Source organism: Mrakia frigida (genome assembly GCF_051309035.1).
Source record: "Mrakia frigida strain ATCC 22029 unplaced genomic scaffold BDY24scaffold_50, whole genome shotgun sequence".
Classification (NCBI taxonomy): Eukaryota; Fungi; Basidiomycota; class Tremellomycetes; order Cystofilobasidiales; family Mrakiaceae; genus Mrakia; species Mrakia frigida.
This window is the reverse complement of record NW_027481231.1, coordinates 1-17,811: the sequence shown is the minus strand read 5'-3', so window position 1 is coordinate 17,811 and position 17,811 is coordinate 1. Positions and strand designations below refer to the sequence as shown.

Sequence of the window (17,811 nt, the reverse complement as noted above, 5' to 3'; positions counted from 1 at the left end):
CGCGTTTGAACCAGAGCGAGCGAGACCGTCAAAGCAAATCGAGTTTCGAGCTCGAACTTGTTGAGACTCTACGAACGTAGTACGAGCTTCAAGATCAGACTGATAGCTCGAGGTGCGTCTGAAGGCAGAGCAAGTCGAAGGAGGAACGCCGAAGCCAACTCGTTGTCGACCCGACGCGTCTCTCCCCTCCCTCTCTCTCCCCCCTTCCCCCCAACTCCGGTCAAGCACATCTCTAACCTCTTATCTCTGACCTCAAGGTTCCCTTACTTGATCCGCGACCCTCAGCAGATGCCGTGAAAGTCATTATCATCAACCGTCTCCTCTCCTCCCCGTTCGACCTCTCCAACCTCCTTCAGGCCGTAGCGGGAGCTCTCGCAGCGTTGATAGCCGTAGTCACGGGTCCTACTGGATCGTCGTACTTTGGATCCACCGGTTTTCGAGGTCGGTCGGGCACTGAGAGCAGGGGAGGGGAAGAGAGGTGGAAGAACGAGCTCGAGGTCAGCTTCATCCTCGTCTTCTCCTTTGTATGTGTCTGATTTACTGAACGGCCTGAACTCCCTCGTCCATGCCCGAACGTCTTTTTCCCATAGACCACAAGAAAGAGAGGGGGGGAGAAGGGACGCAGGACCCTCACCTGGGTAGACGGCAGGAGCTCCGTCTTTGAAGAGTCTTCGTTCGTCGTTCCATCCCATCATGTACTGGAAGGCTGGTTCACCGAAGTAGGCGACCTCGGCTGTGATATCAACGGTTTTGAACGAGAGTGAAGAACCTGGGTCAGCTCTGAGGGTGCGAAGAGAAGAGAGAGAGAGATGGACCGGAGAGCGAGATGGAGATTTCAGGCAGGATGGAAGGAGAGGACTGACCTGTTCCTCCGATTGCGACGGACCACGAGTAGACTGGATATTCGATGAAGGACACTCGCTGAGGAAGGAGGAAGAGCGTGGATGAGATCAGATCAGAGTCGAGTGAGCTCGGAAGGAAGGCCGGGGCTGAAAACACTGACGAGCCATCGGACAGGGTTCCTCAGGAAGAAGAGGTTGGGATGATTGACGAAAGTAGGCATGGTTGCAAGAGGGTTTCGCTGGTCTGTAGATTTAGAGACAGAGAGAAAGAGAGAGGGATGGGAGTTGAAGGCTTGAGAGGAGGAGGAGGAGGAGGGAGGAGGGAGGAGGGGTCCTCGAAACTGGGCGTCGAAAGGATTTCTGAGCGAACCCTTCGCTTCTTTTTTGTTGAGCTTCAAACCACCAAAGCCAGCAAACGTGAGCACTTCTTCTTTGCCCCTAGCTCAACGTAGTACGAACATCTACTGACCCACGCCTTCACTTTTTGCATTTCCCAGATCATGGCTCCTAGCAAACCTAGCTCAGCGAAGACGGGAGTCGAGGGAACCAAGAAGAAGAGAGGAGGAGAGAAGGGAGAGTTCACCTTGAAGAGGGTCAAGGGTAAGTCCACACACCTTTCTACTTCTTACCATCGTACACCAGGGAGTCTCTTCGTGAGCTCCCCAGCTTGAACGAGATGAAAAAGAGCTTTGTTGGTAGAGCACGAGCTGATTCAAACTTCCCTTCTTCCTCCCTCCTCCTGCTCTGTCTTTTCGTTTGGTTCGTCCCTCTTTCACAGGAGAGAATTTCTACGTCTCTGCCGCTGGAGCTCGAAAGAAGAAACTTCTCAACGGAGGAAAGGCCATCAGGGATCGAGACGGAAAGATCACGGAGCAGGCTGCTTTCCAGAAGGGAGAGGAGGACGCTCCTCCTGGAAGGGTCAGAGCTGACAAGAGGTGGTTCGGTAAGTCCTTTCTTTCTTTCTTTCTCCTTCCACCTTTGCTTTCGAGCCTTTCCTGTTTCTGATCATCCATATCTAGCATCGCATCTTCCTAACTGACCTCTCTACGTCTTTTGCTCTCTTCTCACTCCTCCAGGAAACACCCGAGTGATCTCTCAATCCGCTCTCGACCACTTCCGAACCTCCCTCGCTTCTCACGTCTCGGACCCTTACTCCGTTCTCCTCAAGAGGAACAAGCTTCCCATGTCGTTGCTCGAGCACGAGGGAAAGGGATCAGAGGGAAAGGTGAGCTTCTTCTTCCTCTCCGACTCCTTCACGAGCTTCGTTCCCAACGAGCTCGCGTCGTTCAACCCAAAACCTTCTCCTTCCTCTCTTGTGCATTACGCGTCGTTCGCTCCGATTCGAGCTCCCGTGCTGACTCTCGACTCCTCCCCACCTCTCTTGGTTCCCCGTTCCTCCGTTCTAGCGACCTCACATCGTCGAGACCGAGCCTTTCAAGGACACCTTCGGATCCAAGGCCCAGAGGAAGAAGCCTACTCTCGACGTCGGATCGTTCGAGGAGTTGGGAAGCATCCCTGTTCGAGACGATATCGCTGAGGGAGTCGGTACGTTTAGCATCATCTTCTTCTCGGTTCCCTCTCAACTGGAATTTACCTTCTCCGTTCGCTGACCTATTCCTTCCCCTTCACCTCCACCTCCCCTCACTTTCGCTTCCTCAGATCCTTCCACCGACAAGCTCTTCGTCGCCGCCGATCCCAACGACCCTCGAGAAGCCGCCCGAGAGCGAATCTACGCCAAGGGAACCTCTCGACGAATTTGGGGAGAGCTCTACAAGGTCCTCGATTCCTCCGACGTCGTCGTTCACGTCCTCGACGCTCGAGACCCTATGGGAACCATGTGCAAGCCCGTCCTCGACTTCCTCAAGAAGGAGAAGGCTCACAAGGGAGTCGTGTTTGTCCTCAACAAGGTCGATCTCGTCCCTACCTGGGTTACCGTCAGTTCATCGTCCCTTCTCCGTCTCGTCTCGTTTCGTTTCGTCTTTTTTCTTCTCTTTCCCTTCGATTTCTGCCCCACGCCCAAGTCAAGTTCTCCAGCACTTCTTCGATCCTCTCTCTTACGAGAGAGGGTCGTTGATACCCCTACGCCTCGGAGATCTGTTACGGCCGTGGAAGACTATACCCCTGCTCCTACCTGGTTCCCCTCTCTTCACGGAGAGGGTTTCTAACTCGCCCCATCCATCGACTCCGTTATGGAGTTGGTGGACTCAAAAGCTCGTTCACCGTCTTGGAGATCGAGTGAGGGGTACCGGGAGTGGGTGCGAACGTTCTTGTTGTAGAGTAGAGTTCGATTCTCGTTCCTTTCGTGGGATTCCTCAGCGAGCGACTTTTCTATCAGAACAAACATTCTTTCTATACCTCTTTCCTAGCTTTTTCTTCCCCTTCCTCTTTCTCCATCTTTCTCTCGCTTCCTCTCGTTTTCGTTCTGGCCGCGTCGTTCATCCCTTCGCTGTACTGACTTCTTCTCCCCTTCTTCCCGCTCTCAGGCTCGATGGGTCAAGCACCTCTCCAAGCTCGCCCCTACCCTCGCTTTCCACGCTTCCATCAACAACTCCTTCGGAAAGGGATCCCTCATCCAGCTTCTTCGACAGTTCTCCGTCCTTCACTCGGACAAGAAGCAGATCTCGGTCGGATTCATCGGATACCCCAACGTCGGAAAGTCGAGCATCATCAACACCCTCAAGAAGAAGAAGGTCTGCACCGTTGCTCCTATCCCCGGAGAGACCAAGGTGAGCTCGATCTTCCCTTTCTTTCAGTCGACTTCGACGCTTCGACGCGTTCCTTCAACCCTCGTCCTTCTTCGTTCGTCGTCGCTGACTCTCGCCCTCTCTTCTTCTTTCATCAGGTCTGGCAATACATCACTCTCATGCGACGAATCTACCTCATCGATTGCCCCGGAATCGTTCCCGTCTCCTCCAAGGATTCCGACACCGCTACCGTCCTCAAGGGAGTCGTTCGAGTCGAGAACCTCGCCACCCCCACCGAGCACATCCCAGCTCTTCTCGAGCGAGTTCGAGGAGAGTACCTCGAGAGGACCTACGGAGTCGAGCACAAGGAGGGAGGCTGGCACGGAGCTGCTGCTGCCGATGAGCTGTTGGGGACCATCGCTAGGAAGTCCGGAAAGCTGCTCAAGGGAGGAGAGCCTAGTTTGGAGGCTGCTGCTAAGATGGTCTTGAACGATTGGATTCGAGGAAAGTGAGTATTACTTTCTCTTTTCGTTTGGGATGTCATTGGTGTCGAGACGAAACGAAGACGAGAACTGACACTTCGCTTCCCTCTCTTTCTTCAGGATCCCCTTCTTCGCTCCTCCTCCCGAAAAGGAGGTCAAGGAAGTTCCCCAGCCCCTCCTCGTCTCCCTCCCCGGAGCCACTCTCCCTTCCACCACCGAAACCACCACCGCCACTCAACCCGAAGCTTCCACCTCCACCCTTCCCGTCGAGGAAGACGAAGGAGACGCGTTCTTCGACCCCTCCGACCCCATCCAGTCCCTCCTCGGTTCCCAGAAGGTCAAGGGAGTCGAGCAACCCATTCGAAAGATCGTCGTCACCAACAAGTTCTTCCCCGATGACGCTCGAAGGCTCGAGGACGAGGTCGATTCGGAACCCGAGGAGGAGGTCGCCATCCCTGAGGAGGACGACGAGGGCATGTACGCCGAGGTTGACGAGGAGTACAGCGAGAGCGAGGATGAGGACGAGGAGGACGACGAGGAGCTTGCTTGGGACGATGTTGTTGGAGGTGGACCTTCGAAGAAGGACAAGGGGAAGGGACGAGCTGTTGAGGGAGACGACGAGGAGTCTGGTGAGTTTGGCGACTTTCCTTCCTTCGTTCCTCCTTCTCCCCCGTTGAGACCTGTGAAACTGAACGCGTCTCCTTCTTTTCATCTACCAGTTCGACCCAACAAGTCCCCGAAACGATCTCGAGGAGAGGTCGAGGAGTCCGACGAGGAGGAGGAGTCGGAGCAGGACGAGCGACCTACGAAGGAGAAGCGAGTCACGACCAACAAGAAGAAGGCCGAGACCTACTACACCCACGCCAACGTCAAGAACAAGAACCAGGACAAGGCCAACAGGAAGGAGCAGAAGGCTGCTGCCGACGTCGGGAGGGCTCGTGCTGGCAAAAGGGGAGGGCCGACATCAGGGCGACGCAAGGCTGCTGGAAATGGAGGGAAGAAGAAGAAGTAAACTCTTTTCTTTTTCCCTACTATGTTCCTCCTCCTTTCATCTTCTTCGTCGCTGTTTCCTGCCTTTCGTTCGTTCTCGGGGTGGTGGAGGGAGGGAGGGAGGAGAGAGGGTCGCGACGCGCCGCGTCTCGTCTCTTTTCTTGCGCCTTCGGTTGTAGGCTAGTTTCGTTTTTCAGCAGTCTTGGTTTCTCTTCTAGCATTGTTTTTCTCTTTCATGGATCGTTATGACTATAGATCTCTCGCATCCTGGCGCTTTGAGCGCGGAAGCACGGGAAGAAGTGCGGTCTCAGGACTTCGACGACCCTCTCTCTCCTCTAATGCATCCAAGCCTTAATGAATGATGCCCACCGAGAAGCAAGAAGGAATTTAGCTGCAGTTTTCGACGTAGCAGCGTCTCCGGACCTCCAAAGTTGGCGGACCCTTCGACGCGTCCTCCACCCGACTCGAGCTGCACGGTCGCTTTCAACTCCTCCGCTGCAACTCATTCTCGACGGTCTCGTTATTTTTGGTCCACCTTTCTGCTGAAGATCGGCTTGGTAAAGTGAGAAGAGAGCGGGAGGAGATGAAGACTGCCGGCGAAGGAAGATGCACCGACGCGTCGCAAAAAGTATCGACCCAAACCGCAATGCGATCTTCGAGCTCCACCGGAGACCCACCAGACTTTGAACGGAAAGAAGGGATGAGTCTTTCTTACTTTACACGGAGCGAGGAATGCAGCATGACAAGGAGAGCTGTAAAAAACAAAGCGTTCTGGGCGAGTCGACTTCGAGGCGTCTGGTAGAGAAAATGGCCGCAGAGCAACGCAGAGGGATAAGAGACGTCGAAGTTCACTTCTGGAAGGCACGAAACATACGAAGGGCGTTAGCCATCAACTTCAAGGAGGGGAGAGCACCAGACTCGAAGAGAAGTCCAACGACGCGGCAGCTTCAAAGAAGCTCGACGGGGATGAGCGAAGCGTTGGAAAACTTCGACTTCAAAAATTCCCCCACTACTTTTCGCATACGAGGATATCGTGAACTCTTTAAAAAAATAACTTCCTGGTTGTCAAGGAAGCACGGCGGGGGAGCCGACGGCGCGAGCTCGACCCATCTGCTCCTGTTTTCTCTTCCTCCCTTCTTTTCTCCCAACCCTCACCCAGCCTTCTCTGAACCATGGGTCTCCCTTCTCCCTTCTCTCGCTCAGAATCTTATCATCCTTCTCCTTCGACTCCTAAGTGGCTCCCTTACCTCCCTCTTCTCCTGCTCCTTCCTCTCGTTCCCAACCCTCTCTCGACCCTCTTCCCTCCTCCTCCTCCGTCCTTCCTCCAGCACGGTCTCGACGAATGCGCCTCTCTTCAACGTCCTTCTCCTGCTCTCTCTATGGGACAGAGAACTGTATCCGATCGATTCGTCAAAGGAACAGGTTCGTTCTTGCTTATCAACGGAACCCTCTGGACGGGAAACGAGGGAGGAGAGGAGGTCATCTACGGAGGATCCATCTTGCTCGAGAACGGGCTCATCAAGTCCATCGGAAGATCCAAGGAGGAGCTTTTGAAGACTATGGGAGGCGGAAAAGATGTGGAGGAGATCAACCTCGGTGGAAGCTGGGTCACACCAGGAATCGTAGATGTGAGCTCGACTCTTTCCTTCATCCTTCCTTCTCTCCCTCGTTTGCTCGAAGGACGCGTCTCTGTCTCTGATCGTGTGCTGGTATCTCTGTCATTCACAGATGCACTCACATCTCGGGGTTGGATCTCTTCCTGAGTTGGATGGTTCTGAGGACACCAGTGAGCATGGTTTTCTTCGTCTCTCCTTCATCTCCTCGTCGACCTCACCGTTCTCATCCTCTTCTCTTCTCTCTCCCTTCACGACCCTCAGACTCCATCAAGGCTCCCATTCTTCCCTTCCTTCGCTCGCTCGATGGTCTCAACACTCACGACGCTGCTTACAACCTCTCCATCGCTGGAGGGTTGACGACTGCCCTCATTCTTCGTTCGTTCTCGTTCCTCACCTTCTTCTTCTCAGGACGTTCGTCTGACGGTCTCCTTCTGCTTTTGGTTCTTCTCAGCTGGTAGCGCCAATAACATCGGAGGTCAAGCCTTCGTCATCAAACCTCGACAGACCGCCGAGAACACTCCTTCGTCTATGGTTCTTGAGAATCCGTTCGTGATCGACGAGGCAGGAGGCATCAGGAGGACTGGATTCGAACGGCACATGAAGCATGGCAAGTCGAAACAGCTACTCTAGCTTGTATCCAGCCTTGCTGACGCTGGCATTTTTTTTTTTTTACTTTCGACCTGTTATAGCTTGTGGAGGTGAGCTTCCCCTTCGTTCTCTGTCTCTTCTTTCCTTCTCCTGACGCGTCACTTTGACCGCCGAATCTCTTCCTTTCTTACAGAGAACATCCACGGAGTCTATGGCGACAACCGTTTCGACCAGGCGTACTCGTTCAGGAAGGCTTGTGAGTTTTGCGATCTGCTCGTCCTCTCTTCCTCCCTGCCGCTTGCTGACCCTTTTTGCGTCCGCCGCCTCCCGCAGATGCCTCCGCCACCAAGCTTCGAAACAAGCAAGACGAGTGGTGCAAAGTCGGACAGCTCAATAAGGTTCGTTGCCTCTTATGTCCTCAAGCTACACTGAATCCAGAGCTGACCTCTCTTTCTGCTCTTCGCTGCGATCAGGACCCGTTCCCCGAAGACCTTGAATGGGAAGCTCTCGCCGACGTCCTGAGAGGGAAAGTCAGAGTGAACGTGCACTGCTACGAGACCGTAGACTTTGATCAACTGATCAGGCTCACGAACGAGTTCAAGGTCAGTCTCTCTGCTTCTCTCCCGCTTTCTTCTCACGTCGAGCTCACACCTCTTCGTTTCTCGCTCAGTTCCCCATCGCCGCCGTTCACCACGCCCACGAGGCGTACCTCGTTCCCGACCTGCTTAAGAAAGCTTGGGGAAGGATCCCTACCGCTGCGATCTTCGCCACGAACAAGAACTACAAGAGAGAAGCGGTGAGTCTTTCCAACGAACGGCCGAGCTTCTGAAGCAAGTACTGATCCCACTCTCTCTCCTACAGTCCCGAGGGTCAGAGTTCGCTGCTAAGATTCTCTCTGAGGCTGGTATCCCTGTTGCCATGAAGAGCGATCACCCTGTACGTCTCTTCCTCGTCCTCTCTCTTCGACGTCGAGCTGACCAGCCTCTTCCTTCCTTACCAGGTTCTCGACTCTAGGTACCTCGTCTTTGAGGCCGCTCAAGCGAACTACTATGGACTCAACACGAGCTTGGCTCTCGCATCGGTCACGTCGAGTGAGTCTCCAGCGCTTCCTCCCCTTCGTTCGAGAGCTCTCCAAACCAACGCGTCTTGCGCTTCGTTTCTTCGTCGATCAGCTCCTGCGAAGGCTCTCGGAATGGATCACCGAATCGGATACCTGCGAGCTGCTTACGATGCTGGTGAGTCTTTTTCTTTCGTCTCGCACCCTGTCGCGTCTTGCTATCTTGCTCTGATTGATCTTCTCTCCTCTCCTCTCCCTTGAAGACGTCGTCGTCTGGTTCGTCTCCTCACCTCTCTCCTTTACATCATCTTATCGAACGACCTCTTTCTGACCTACTTATCTACTCCCACAGGGATTCTCACCCCCTCACCCTCGGAACCACGCCTACTCAAGTCTACATCGACGGAATCCCCCAACTTACCTCCCCTCACCTCAACCCTTCGAAACCCTCAAAGTACCAAGTCGCTCCCACCCCTCCCTCCTTCGGAAACGAGGCTGACATTCACAAGCAGACTCGAGGAGATCCTCCTTACGCCGAACTCATCGAGAAGAAGGTCGTCAACGACCTCATCTTTACCAACGTCTCCCACGTCTACCTCTCGGACGGAGACGACGTCGAGGAGAGGTTCGCTGGAGAGGGAAGTGAGGAGGTCGGAGTGGTTGTGGTGGAGGGAGGGAAGGTGGTCTGTTTGGGGAAGAAGTGCTTGGAGGAGTTCGAGTCGATGAAGGGGTTGGAAGTCGTCGATTTGAAGGGAGGAGCGTTGATTCCTGGATTGCTCTCGTACGGAAGTCCTTTGGGATTGGTCGAGATCGTTCAGGAGGAGTCGACCCAGGATGGATACGTCGGGGAGGGACTGGCGTTCGGAGTTGCAGATGTGTTGAAGGACGAGCTGATTCGGGCGGCTGATGGAGCTTCGTTTGGAACGAAGGACGCGCTGTGAGTTCGATTCATCCCTTTCTTCCTCTTCATTCTCTCCTTGACACTTCTTCTTCGCTTCATCGACCAGCATCGCTGCCAAGTTCGGAGTCACCAAAGCTGTCACCGCTCCCTCGTCTGCGTTCATCCACGGTCTCTCCTTCGCCTTCTCCCCTCGAGCCTCCAACCCTCTCTCTCCCAACGCCATCCTTCAAGAAGCCACCGCCGTTCATCTCACAATTGGACATGGCTACGGACTGGATCTGTCGATTTCGACTCAGATCGGAGTGCTCAGGAAGCTGCTGAAGGGGAAGACGGCCGACGAGGGAGCTTGGTGGAAGAAGGTTGCCGCTGGAGAGTTGCCCGTCGTTATCGAGACTCACAAGGCCGACATCATTGCGAGGTTGATTCTCCTCAAGTGTGAGTGCTCTTTCAATTCTCTCGTCGTTCAGTTTGGTTGGAAGAGGTGGAAAAGAGACGCGTCCTTCGACACTGGAACTGACGACCCCTCCTCTCTCTCTTCCTCCTCTCCCCTTCGCAGCCGAGATCGAATTCGAAACTGGCAAGAGCATCAAGATGACCATTTCAGGAGGAACTGAAGCTCACCTTGTCAGTCTCTCTTCTGTCGTCATCTCGCCTCGATCCCAAATCTCACGCTCCCTTGATTACTTCTTTCTTCAGCTCGCCGACGAGCTCGCCGCTGCCGACATAGGAGTCATCCTCACTCCTTCTCGATCAATTCCCGCTACGTGGGACAAGAAGAGGCACCTCGCTGGACCTCCTCTCACCGAACAGACCCCCGTCGAGGCATTGATTTCCGCTGGAGTGGTGAGTTTCGAAGTCGCGTCGTTCGTTGGTCCGTTCTTTCGTTCCCGTTGCTGACTCGAGCCATATCTTTCTTCCTTAGCTCGTCGGTCTCGGCATCGATGAGTCGTACGTCTTGATATCTCCGCCCTACTTCCAACCTCATCCCAACCTGACGAACCTCCTCTTCTCCCTCTCTCTCTCAGCTGGTCCGCTCGAAACACTCGGTTCGACGCTGGCTGGACTCTCCTCGGTTCTCCTTCCCTCACGCCTCAAAAAGCTCTCGCCCTCGTCTCCACCAACCTAGAGAAGCTCCTTGGATTCAAGAGCTCGTCGAAGGATGTGAGGGATCGAGACTGGATTGCCGTCGAGGGAGACGCGTTTGGGTTCGATGGGAAGGTCGTGGCGAGTGGAGGAGGAGGGAAGAGGGGAGATGGAGTCGCACTGTTTTGAGCGAGGGAAGAGAATCGTTTGGTCGTTTGGAATTGGATTGCATAGCATAGTATTGGAAATCTTCTTGTCTGCGTTTTGTCTGCGAGAAGGAGGAACAAGGGCGGACGGACGGAAGCAAATTGTGAATTCAGTCAGCCCTCGAAACGGGCGAAGCTCATTCTGTTTCCTCAGTCCACCACCCTCTCCCCTCCGTCCAAAAAAGATGGCACCCATCCCGCTCGCCCTCTACCTCGAGTCTCAGAGAGTGATCCCTCCCGTCTTGATCTCTAAACGAACTCTCTCCAAGCAGAAGACGAGGGAAGCCGCTGCTTCGTCACTTCCCTCGACTCCTCCTTCGCTCTCGCCTCCCTCCTCGACCGCTTCTCCTCCTGAAGCTCTCTTCTTTCAAGGAATCGTCAAACCTCTCAGGACGGAGGATATGAAGCTTCCGTTGAAGAGGTCTGCTTCGGCCGTCGTAGAGCAGGAGGTGGAAGAGGAAGAAGAGGAGGAGGCGGAAGAGGAGGAGAGGAGGGAAGAAGGAAGCAAGACGGCGAGAACGACGAAGGGTCAGGAACGACCTCTAGCAGCAACACGACAAGAACTCGCACCCTCCCCACCTCCTCCGCCTCCTGCGACCTCTTCAGGATTCACCCTCTCCACCATAGCAGAAATCCCAGAACTCGAAGAAGGAGCGGACCTCGAACTCGAAGCAACCAAAGTCTCCTCCTTCTCCGCCACCCCTCTCCCTCTTCCTCCTCCTCCCGTTCGTCAACGAAGACCTGGACCCGCCGAACGAGCAAGACTCGCTGCTGCTGCTGCTGGAGGTGGACAGAGGAAGGTTCGCTCGTCAGCGAGGTTGGGGAAGGGAAAGAAGAAGCAGGGGTATGAATCGACTCTCGTTCCTTCTTCTCCTCCTCCTCCTCCTCCTCCCCAGGTCCCACTCGAAATCACCAAACCAGCATCGCCCTCACCACCACCCTCACCAAATTTTACTCCCACAATCCTCTACCGAGATCCCATCCTCCCTCGAAGACGTCACTGCCCACCAAATCCCTCCGAACCGACTCGACGACAACCATCCTCTCCCTCATCCGACCTCTCGTCCGACAACTCTGACTCGGACAACGACGAACGAAAAAGCTCGTCCTCGCCAGTCAAGAAGACGAGGAAGAAGAAGAGTGTTGCTGCTGGGGGTGGTGGAGCAAAGAAGAGAAGGAAGAGTGCTGGCGGCGGTGCGGTGAAGGTCAAGGAGGAGGTTGACGAACACGACGAGGAACAGGATGGACACGGAGGAGAAGAGAAGGTCAACTCGACGTACTTGTATCAGCCCAGAGGTCCTAAGGGGCACTTCGTTCGAGGTGAGCTCCTCTTCCTTCTCGTCCTCCCCACGAGCGTTCGAACCTCGTCTCCTCTCCTCTCCTGTTGCTTCCTTCCTCTCGCAGACGCCAAAACTTCCACTTCCACCTCCTCTTCCGACTCACACTCACGATCACGACCACAATCACGATCTCGATCTCGCTCAACCACAACCACCCAACCCAACAGCTCTACCTCGCACTGGCAAGATCCCCTCCGCCGAAACCGACCTCGAGCCTGCTCATCCGCCTCCGTCTCCACAGACGCTTCTTCCTCTTCTTCCTCCGCGACCTCCTCTTCCTCGGACTCAACCACCAGCATCAGCACCAGCCTCCCTACTCCACCTCCACCTTGCTTCTCGGACATCGCACGAGGAGGGATGCACGACGCTGAGTTTGGAGCGAAGGATGTCGAGGCTGGACTTGGACGGGAGAGGGAGAGGAGTGCCGGTGCCGGAGGAGGAGAGGGTGGAGAACGGAGAGTGCTTCTGGAAGAGATGGAGAGGGGATGGGAAAAGGTGGTGGGTGAGGCTATGGAGACGGTGGGAGGGTCTGAGGGGGTCGTCGTTGAAGTCGAGGAGAGGAGAGAGGTCAAGAGGAAGAGGGTCTAGCGAGTGAGTTTTGGCTGATATATCCCTCGTTGGAGGAAGGTCGACGGAGTGCTGACTTTGGGCTTCTTCTTGGCTTCGTTCGATGAGATGCAGGAAGCGTAAGTGCACCGAGGACGAGGTCCGAATCAAAACGAGCCGCGACGCGACTGACCTCGACTCTCCCCTCCTCTTTTTCAGGTCACACCTCGTCGGTCCCCAGACCCCGCGATAGCTTCCTTACTCTCTAATCTCTATCCTCGAACCTTGACTGACTCCCTCTTCCCTTCCCCTCTTCTTCCTTTTCCAGTCACGTCTCCGTTCTCTCTCGTCGTGCCGTCGTGTCTCTCCTCGTCCTCGCATCGCACACCCGCCTCCACCTCCTTCTCCTCTTCTTGAGCTAGCTCTCGAGACCTTAATCTGTCTCTCCTTTACCTCAAACCCCAAAACAAAACAAACGAAAGGGAGCTTCGGATCGTTCGTCGATCGTTCTCCCCACCAACCCACCCTCGTCTTCCTCGCTTCCACGGATCGTCTCGTTCTTCCTCGTCGACTTTACCCCGCTCGGACTCGCTTCTTTCTTGCTTGCTCGCTCGCTCCCAAAGCGTTCTCGGTTCGTCTCGTCGAGTCGAGTCGACGCGTCGTGCTTTCCCTTAGTTTAGTTCTCTTTCTTGGTTAGTCTTAGCTTAGTAACCATTCCTTACGAATCATAATGCCTTTCCTACACTGCGGTAATAGAGCAGGAGAGAAAGTATGTCGTTGGCTGCTCTGACTCGACACTAGTTCGGTTGCTTCACGCTGTTTGTCTCTTCTCTTTCTCTCACGTCGTTTTCCTTCCGACTTCTTTGAAAATGACTACTGTGACTAGTACCGTAGCGTTCAACTCAGTAGACCAGATCAAGAGATTGTTTGCCATCGCTCAAGGTGAAGCTGTCCCGACCGAACGCGTCGCCGTCCTTCGATTCTCCTTTCTTCTCGTCCTCCGCCAGTACTCCCTTTTTCTCAACTATACGGTCTAGGTCCGATATGTAGATTAATACATCGGGAGTTATACTCAGTCGACGGGAGAGAGGCTGCGAGAGGTTCTGGGACAACCAAGACGCGTCGTCGCAAACAGAAAGCGACAACAAGCACGCCGCTTCCATTGATCAGAGAGAGACCTGCGAGGAAACAGAGCACAGCGAAGAATCGGACAGAGACGCGTTGCGTTAAATCCTGCAAGATTCGACCATCATCAACCTCTTCCCTACCCACAGTCAGGGCTCTTCGCAAGAAGATTTCTGAGCACAGGGGAGGAGATGAGCTATCCAAATCTCCCGAGTCCCGTTGCAGGAGCAGAGAGAGATCATTTCGATAAGAGCTGAGAGGGAACTGTGAGCGTTGAGACGATAGTTCGAGAAGGGGAGAAGAAGGGAGGGATGGGGATGAAAGGAGGGAGGAGGAGTTTGAACGACACGAGCCCAACGAAACCTCTTTTCACGCCTCCTTTTTTCCCATCGAGATTTTTCACTCCTCGTACATCTCAAGTTATCACCACCTTCCCTCTTTTGCACCGACCGAATCCCTAGGGAAATCCATCTCGACGTCACTTTTCTCTTCAAGATTTTGAATCTCCGCCCTCGTCTGCTCGCGAGACTTTCGCTCTCTCCTTCGTCTCTTTCCCTTCTCCCTCAACGCCAACAACCCCTTGGACGGACACACACCCACACTCTCTCTTCTCTTCTCCTTGCACCACCACCACCACCTTCTTACTCACTACTAAGGAATTCTACTCTCGCCATGCCACCCAAGCAAGGAAAGGCCCAGAAGGCTCCCACCGTCGACAAGGTGAGCTCCTCGGCCGTCTCTCCTTCCTTCCTTCCTTCGCTTTCAAGTTTGAGCTGACTCGCTCTTCCTTATACTTTGTTAACGACTCGTTCCTAAACAGACCTTCGGTATGAAGAACGTTAGTCCAGTCCTCTTTGTCCTCCTTCGTTTCCTTCCCTAGCTGACCATCTTTCTCTTCTCTCCTTCCCTCCTCCCCTCCTCTCCTCCTCCCCTCTCCTCGCTCCTTCGCTCCTTCGCTCCCTCTCTCCTTGTGACTCCTCCTCGTCTAATGGGAAAACCAACAACAATTTGAAAATCTTATCAGAAAAACAAATCTGCCAAGGTTCAGAACACGGTCGCTCAGATGAAGGAGGCCGCTTCCAGGAAGGGCAAAGCACCAGAGGATGTAAGTCGGCGATCTCTTCGGTTTCTTTTCGTTACTGTTTCATTTAAAACGAGGGAAAGGAGAGTTGGAGAAGGGAGGCTGGTAGGAGAAAAAGGTCTAAGGGAGCGTACCTTGGAGGGTTGCAGATGGACTGGCAACAGAGGAAGGGAGGGAAGGACGAGTTGAGCTTGAGGAGGGAAGGGAGCGAGCTGACGAAGAGCTGGCCTTCAGACGAGTGTGGCAGTTTGATGGCGAGAGAGAGACATCGTAGAACTCTCACGAAGACGCTGCTACACTTCCTGGGTCGCAGGAGCTCAAAGAGCGTCGAGCTGGTCCCCCTACGATGTCAACTCCTCCTTTGCTCCCGCTCGTCGTGTCTCTCCTACACCATACCCTCGAGCTACTACTCTTTCTTTTGCTTCTTCCTCACCTCCTCGACCCAACCCGACCCACTACACCTCACGTCTCTCTCGTCCCCTCCCGAACCCTAACCCTGACTCTCCCTTGCCTTTCTTTCCCTTCGTCTCCTCCTCTCAGCTCCGTAAAGAAGAACAGCGAGCCGCCGAGAAGAAGGCTCGAGAGGACGCCATCAAACTCGCCAAGGCTGATGCCGCTCTCAACAAACCGCTCCAGGCTCAGAAGGTCGCGTTCGGAGTTGGTGAGTTCGAGCGATCCTTTCTTACGTTCGACGCAGACGAGCAGGGAGTGAAGACGGACACTGACCGTTCGTCGATGGTTCGGTAACAGATCCCAAGACCGTTCTCTGCCAGTACTACAAGGCTGGATTCTGTGAGAAGGCTCAGAAGGTGAGTTTGAGCTTCGGTTCGGTCTCGGTTTCGAGCTCGACGGGTCGCAAGGAGGAGGAGCTGGAGGTGGTAGAAGAGGAAGGAGCTACCTTAACCTCTTTTCTCGTAGAGAGTGTCCAAGGAGAGCTCCGCTTCCATCACCACTGCTCGCGCCCTCTCAATCAAGCTCGCATCCTCCCTCGCACCCGAAGTGCCCAACTCACACCTCCCTCCCCACCCTCCTCTCCTCTCTTCCCGCTTCCTTCTCTCGCAGTGTAAATTCTCCCACGACAAGGACATTGGTCGACGAGTCGAGAAGCGAAACCTCTACGCCGACGATCGAGGAACCGCCGCCAACCCTGGAGCCGTCGATCCCAACGACAAGACCAAGGATACCATGGACACCTGGGACGACGAGAAACTCGCAAAGGTCGTGCTCTCCAAGTACGGGAACCCCAAGACCACTACGGATGTGAGTAGGAAGACGGGTCTTTTTGGTCTGAGACGAGGTGGGGTGGAGCTGGATCGGGAGGGAGAAGGGGGAGGAGGAAGAGAAAGGGAAGGAGAGGACAGAGAGCTGACCTTCGTTTTCCTCGTTGGATGATTTTGGTTAGATTGTCTGCAAGCATTTCATCGAGGCTGTCGAGAAGGGATCTTACGGATGGTTCTGGGTTTGGTGAGTCTTCTGCCTTTCATCTCGTCGAGTCGGCGAAGGAGGACGACAGCTGATGAGCTTCGACATTCGAGCTGACCTTCCCCTCTCGTACCCTCCTTGCCTCCCTCAGCCCCAACGGAGACGAGTGCTTCTACCGGTTTGTCCTCATCCTACCTGTCTTTCGCACATCTCCACCTCGAGTTTTCTTTCGAACTCGAAGCGAGAAGACCGACGCGTTCGACTCGAAGAGCTGAAGCTGACCTCCTCCCTCCCTTCGCTCGACTTTCGCTTCCAACAGACACGCCCTTCCTCCAGGTTTCGTTCTCAACTCGGAGAAGAAGAAGAAAGAGGCTGCCGCCAAGCTTCAGGTCATCACGTTGGAGGAGTTCTTGGAGAGCGAGGTCAGTACCTGCTGCTTCTTCGCACCTCTCTCGCCTCTGTTTCTGACCCGGTCCCTCCTTCTCCTTCCTTCACCCCTTTTACCTCAGCGACACAAACTCGGAAAGAACCTCACCCCCGTCACGGAGGAATCGTTCGCCGTCTGGAAGAAGACTCGAGTCGACAAGAAGACCGCCGAGGAGGAGGTTCAGAACAAGCTCAAGGGAGCCGCCGCTCAGGGTGGAAAGTTGACGGGGATGAGTGGAAGGGATTTGGTGAGCTCAGGAACATCTCTATCGGGGATTGGAATGGATGTGGGAGGGAAGGAGGGAGGGTGGATCGTGGGGACAAGGAGGGACGGACGAAGAGACGCGTCGAGCACCGAAGTTCTCGATGCGTTTCGTTCGCCGGTTGGGAAGATGGAGACAGCTGAGTAAGAGAGAGACAACATCGATGGTGCTGCTGCAATTTCGCCCTCTCTCTCATTCTAGACTGCTGAACAAAGGACTCGCCTCGCCTCGCTTCGAATCGACGCTGACTCCTCTTCCTTCCCTCTTTTTCTCCCAGTTCACCTTCAACCCCGACTGGTTCAAGGACGAGGACGGAGAGGACAACGGAGAGGACGAGGTCGATCTCGACCAGTACGAGCGTCACTCCGAGAACGGCGAGCCCGAGGCGAACGAGGGGAACTACGGAGACGACGACGACGAGGCCGAGATGGAGGAGCAGGAGGCAGGAGCTCAGGAGGGAGAGGTCGAGGAGAAGTTGAAGGATCTGACGTTGAGTGGGCAGGCGGACGGGGAGGAAGATGGTGGGAAGATGAAGGATGTGGTGGAGGGCTGAAAACGTCGGGAGTTCGTGTTCGTTTCTTGGATCTCTTCTTTTGCGTTGTCGTTGCCCTTCATCTTCTCTTGCATGTTACTCTCTTTCTATCGAATCCCCCTTTTCTTTACGATCGTGCTTGCTCTTTCTTCGTAGTTTTGACGCGCGTCGGAACGAGAGAAATGAAAACCACGACGCTTCTCCCCTCAGCCTCCCTCTCTCCTCCTCGTCTGACATCCTTAGAGACCTTTTGCTATGTAGAATGATCCGGATAGTATAGAAAAGTCAGAGAAGGTTCGTTGAACAGCGACGGCGAAGGAGAGATGCTGTAGTCGACGTCGAGCAAGGTGGTCCGCCTTTTGCTGCTTAACGATAGACGAACATCATCGCTGCGCTACTATAGACGAACTACAATTCACCATGTGGAAATTCTGCAGAGTCGTATACTATGCAATGCAACGAGATTAATACTATCGAGAGATGGTGGGTATCAAATTTGACGACCCAGCTTGGTGAAACTCTCCTCTCCCAGCCTCTCTCGCCCGAAACAAAGGATTGCCCCGTCTCTATACACCAACTCGAACCCAGAATGTAGGAATCTCTCAGGGTCGTCCGGAATACGTTCCA

The 17,811-nt window shown here is 54.5% G+C and overlaps 5 protein-coding genes across 5 annotated transcripts; 4 read left to right on the top strand and 1 right to left on the bottom strand.

The window, feature by feature from the left end:
- Positions 1-289: 289 nt before the first annotated feature.
- BDY24DRAFT_404114 (uncharacterized protein) lies at positions 290-1,339 on the bottom strand. The gene is made up of 5 exons (XM_076642464.1): positions 1,312-1,339; positions 1,004-1,234; positions 864-921; positions 635-733; positions 290-453 (listed from the first exon to the last, which is right to left on the bottom strand). Exons 1-5 carry the CDS (start codon positions 1,330-1,332, stop codon positions 353-355), a joined length of 510 nt encoding a protein of 169 aa, XP_076492313.1. The 5' UTR covers positions 1,333-1,339; the 3' UTR covers positions 290-352.
- Positions 1,234-5,265, top strand: NOG2 (putative GTPase NOG2). Its single transcript, XM_076642463.1, has 10 exons — positions 1,234-1,259; positions 1,340-1,442; positions 1,621-1,785; positions 1,919-2,067; positions 2,249-2,387; positions 2,502-2,776; positions 3,326-3,568; positions 3,685-4,034; positions 4,129-4,637; positions 4,728-5,265. Exons 2-10 carry the CDS (start codon positions 1,343-1,345, stop codon positions 5,018-5,020), a joined length of 2,223 nt encoding a protein of 740 aa, XP_076492312.1. The 5' UTR covers positions 1,234-1,259; positions 1,340-1,342; the 3' UTR covers positions 5,021-5,265.
- Positions 5,266-6,152: 887 nt separating this feature from the next.
- On the top strand, positions 6,153-10,505 carry BDY24DRAFT_404108 (uncharacterized protein). Its single transcript, XM_076642462.1, has 19 exons — positions 6,153-6,626; positions 6,727-6,784; positions 6,876-6,989; positions 7,066-7,221; positions 7,304-7,312; positions 7,396-7,458; positions 7,536-7,600; positions 7,676-7,804; positions 7,873-7,998; positions 8,064-8,138; positions 8,203-8,293; positions 8,375-8,437; positions 8,523-8,535; positions 8,612-9,196; positions 9,267-9,595; positions 9,717-9,784; positions 9,857-10,003; positions 10,083-10,108; positions 10,186-10,505. The coding sequence occupies exons 1-19, from the start codon at positions 6,171-6,173 to the stop codon at positions 10,430-10,432; spliced, it is 2,820 nt and encodes a 939-aa protein (XP_076492311.1). The 5' UTR covers positions 6,153-6,170; the 3' UTR covers positions 10,433-10,505.
- Positions 10,506-10,520: 15 nt separating this feature from the next.
- Positions 10,521-12,684, top strand: BDY24DRAFT_404105 (uncharacterized protein). Its single transcript, XM_076642461.1, has 2 exons — positions 10,521-12,475; positions 12,555-12,684. Exon 1 carries the CDS (start codon positions 10,635-10,637, stop codon positions 12,375-12,377), a length of 1,743 nt encoding a protein of 580 aa, XP_076492310.1. The 5' UTR covers positions 10,521-10,634; the 3' UTR covers positions 12,378-12,475; positions 12,555-12,684.
- Positions 12,685-14,021: 1,337 nt separating this feature from the next.
- Positions 14,022-17,648, top strand: TMA46 (translation machinery-associated protein TMA46). The gene is made up of 11 exons (XM_076642460.1): positions 14,022-14,180; positions 14,281-14,298; positions 14,485-14,565; positions 15,082-15,202; positions 15,292-15,350; positions 15,604-15,801; positions 15,944-16,005; positions 16,115-16,141; positions 16,283-16,385; positions 16,473-16,637; positions 16,930-17,648. Exons 1-11 carry the CDS (start codon positions 14,133-14,135, stop codon positions 17,203-17,205), a joined length of 1,158 nt encoding a protein of 385 aa, XP_076492309.1. The 5' UTR covers positions 14,022-14,132; the 3' UTR covers positions 17,206-17,648.
- The last annotated feature ends 163 nt before the right edge of the window (positions 17,649-17,811 follow it).

Coding starts and splice junctions, on each gene's coding strand:
- BDY24DRAFT_404108 (XM_076642462.1), top strand. CDS start 6,171: ATGGGTCTCCCTTCTCCCTTCTCTCGCTCAGAATCTTATCATCCTTCT. Junction 7,459..7,535: donor GTACTCGTTCAGGAAGGCTT/GTGAGTTTTGCG, acceptor CGCCTCCCGCAG/ATGCCTCCGCCACCAAGCTT. Junction 9,785..9,856: donor GAGGAACTGAAGCTCACCTT/GTCAGTCTCTCT, acceptor TTCTTTCTTCAG/CTCGCCGACGAGCTCGCCGC.
- TMA46 (XM_076642460.1), top strand. CDS start 14,133: ATGCCACCCAAGCAAGGAAAGGCCCAGAAGGCTCCCACCGTCGACAAG. Junction 16,006..16,114: donor TACGGATGGTTCTGGGTTTG/GTGAGTCTTCTG, acceptor TGCCTCCCTCAG/CCCCAACGGAGACGAGTGCT. Junction 16,142..16,282: donor GGAGACGAGTGCTTCTACCG/GTTTGTCCTCAT, acceptor CGCTTCCAACAG/ACACGCCCTTCCTCCAGGTT.
- NOG2 (XM_076642463.1), top strand. CDS start 1,343: ATGGCTCCTAGCAAACCTAGCTCAGCGAAGACGGGAGTCGAGGGAACC. Junction 1,786..1,918: donor AGCTGACAAGAGGTGGTTCG/GTAAGTCCTTTC, acceptor TCACTCCTCCAG/GAAACACCCGAGTGATCTCT. Junction 2,388..2,501: donor CGATATCGCTGAGGGAGTCG/GTACGTTTAGCA, acceptor TCGCTTCCTCAG/ATCCTTCCACCGACAAGCTC.
- BDY24DRAFT_404105 (XM_076642461.1), top strand. CDS start 10,635: ATGGCACCCATCCCGCTCGCCCTCTACCTCGAGTCTCAGAGAGTGATC.
- BDY24DRAFT_404114 (XM_076642464.1), bottom strand. CDS start 1,332: ATGCAAAAAGTGAAGGCGTGG. Junction 922..1,003: donor GGAACCCTGTCCGATGGCTC/GTCAGTGTTTTC, acceptor CTCCTTCCTCAG/CGAGTGTCCTTCATCGAATA. Junction 734..863: donor CGTCGCAATCGGAGGAACAG/GTCAGTCCTCTC, acceptor TTGATATCACAG/CCGAGGTCGCCTACTTCGGT.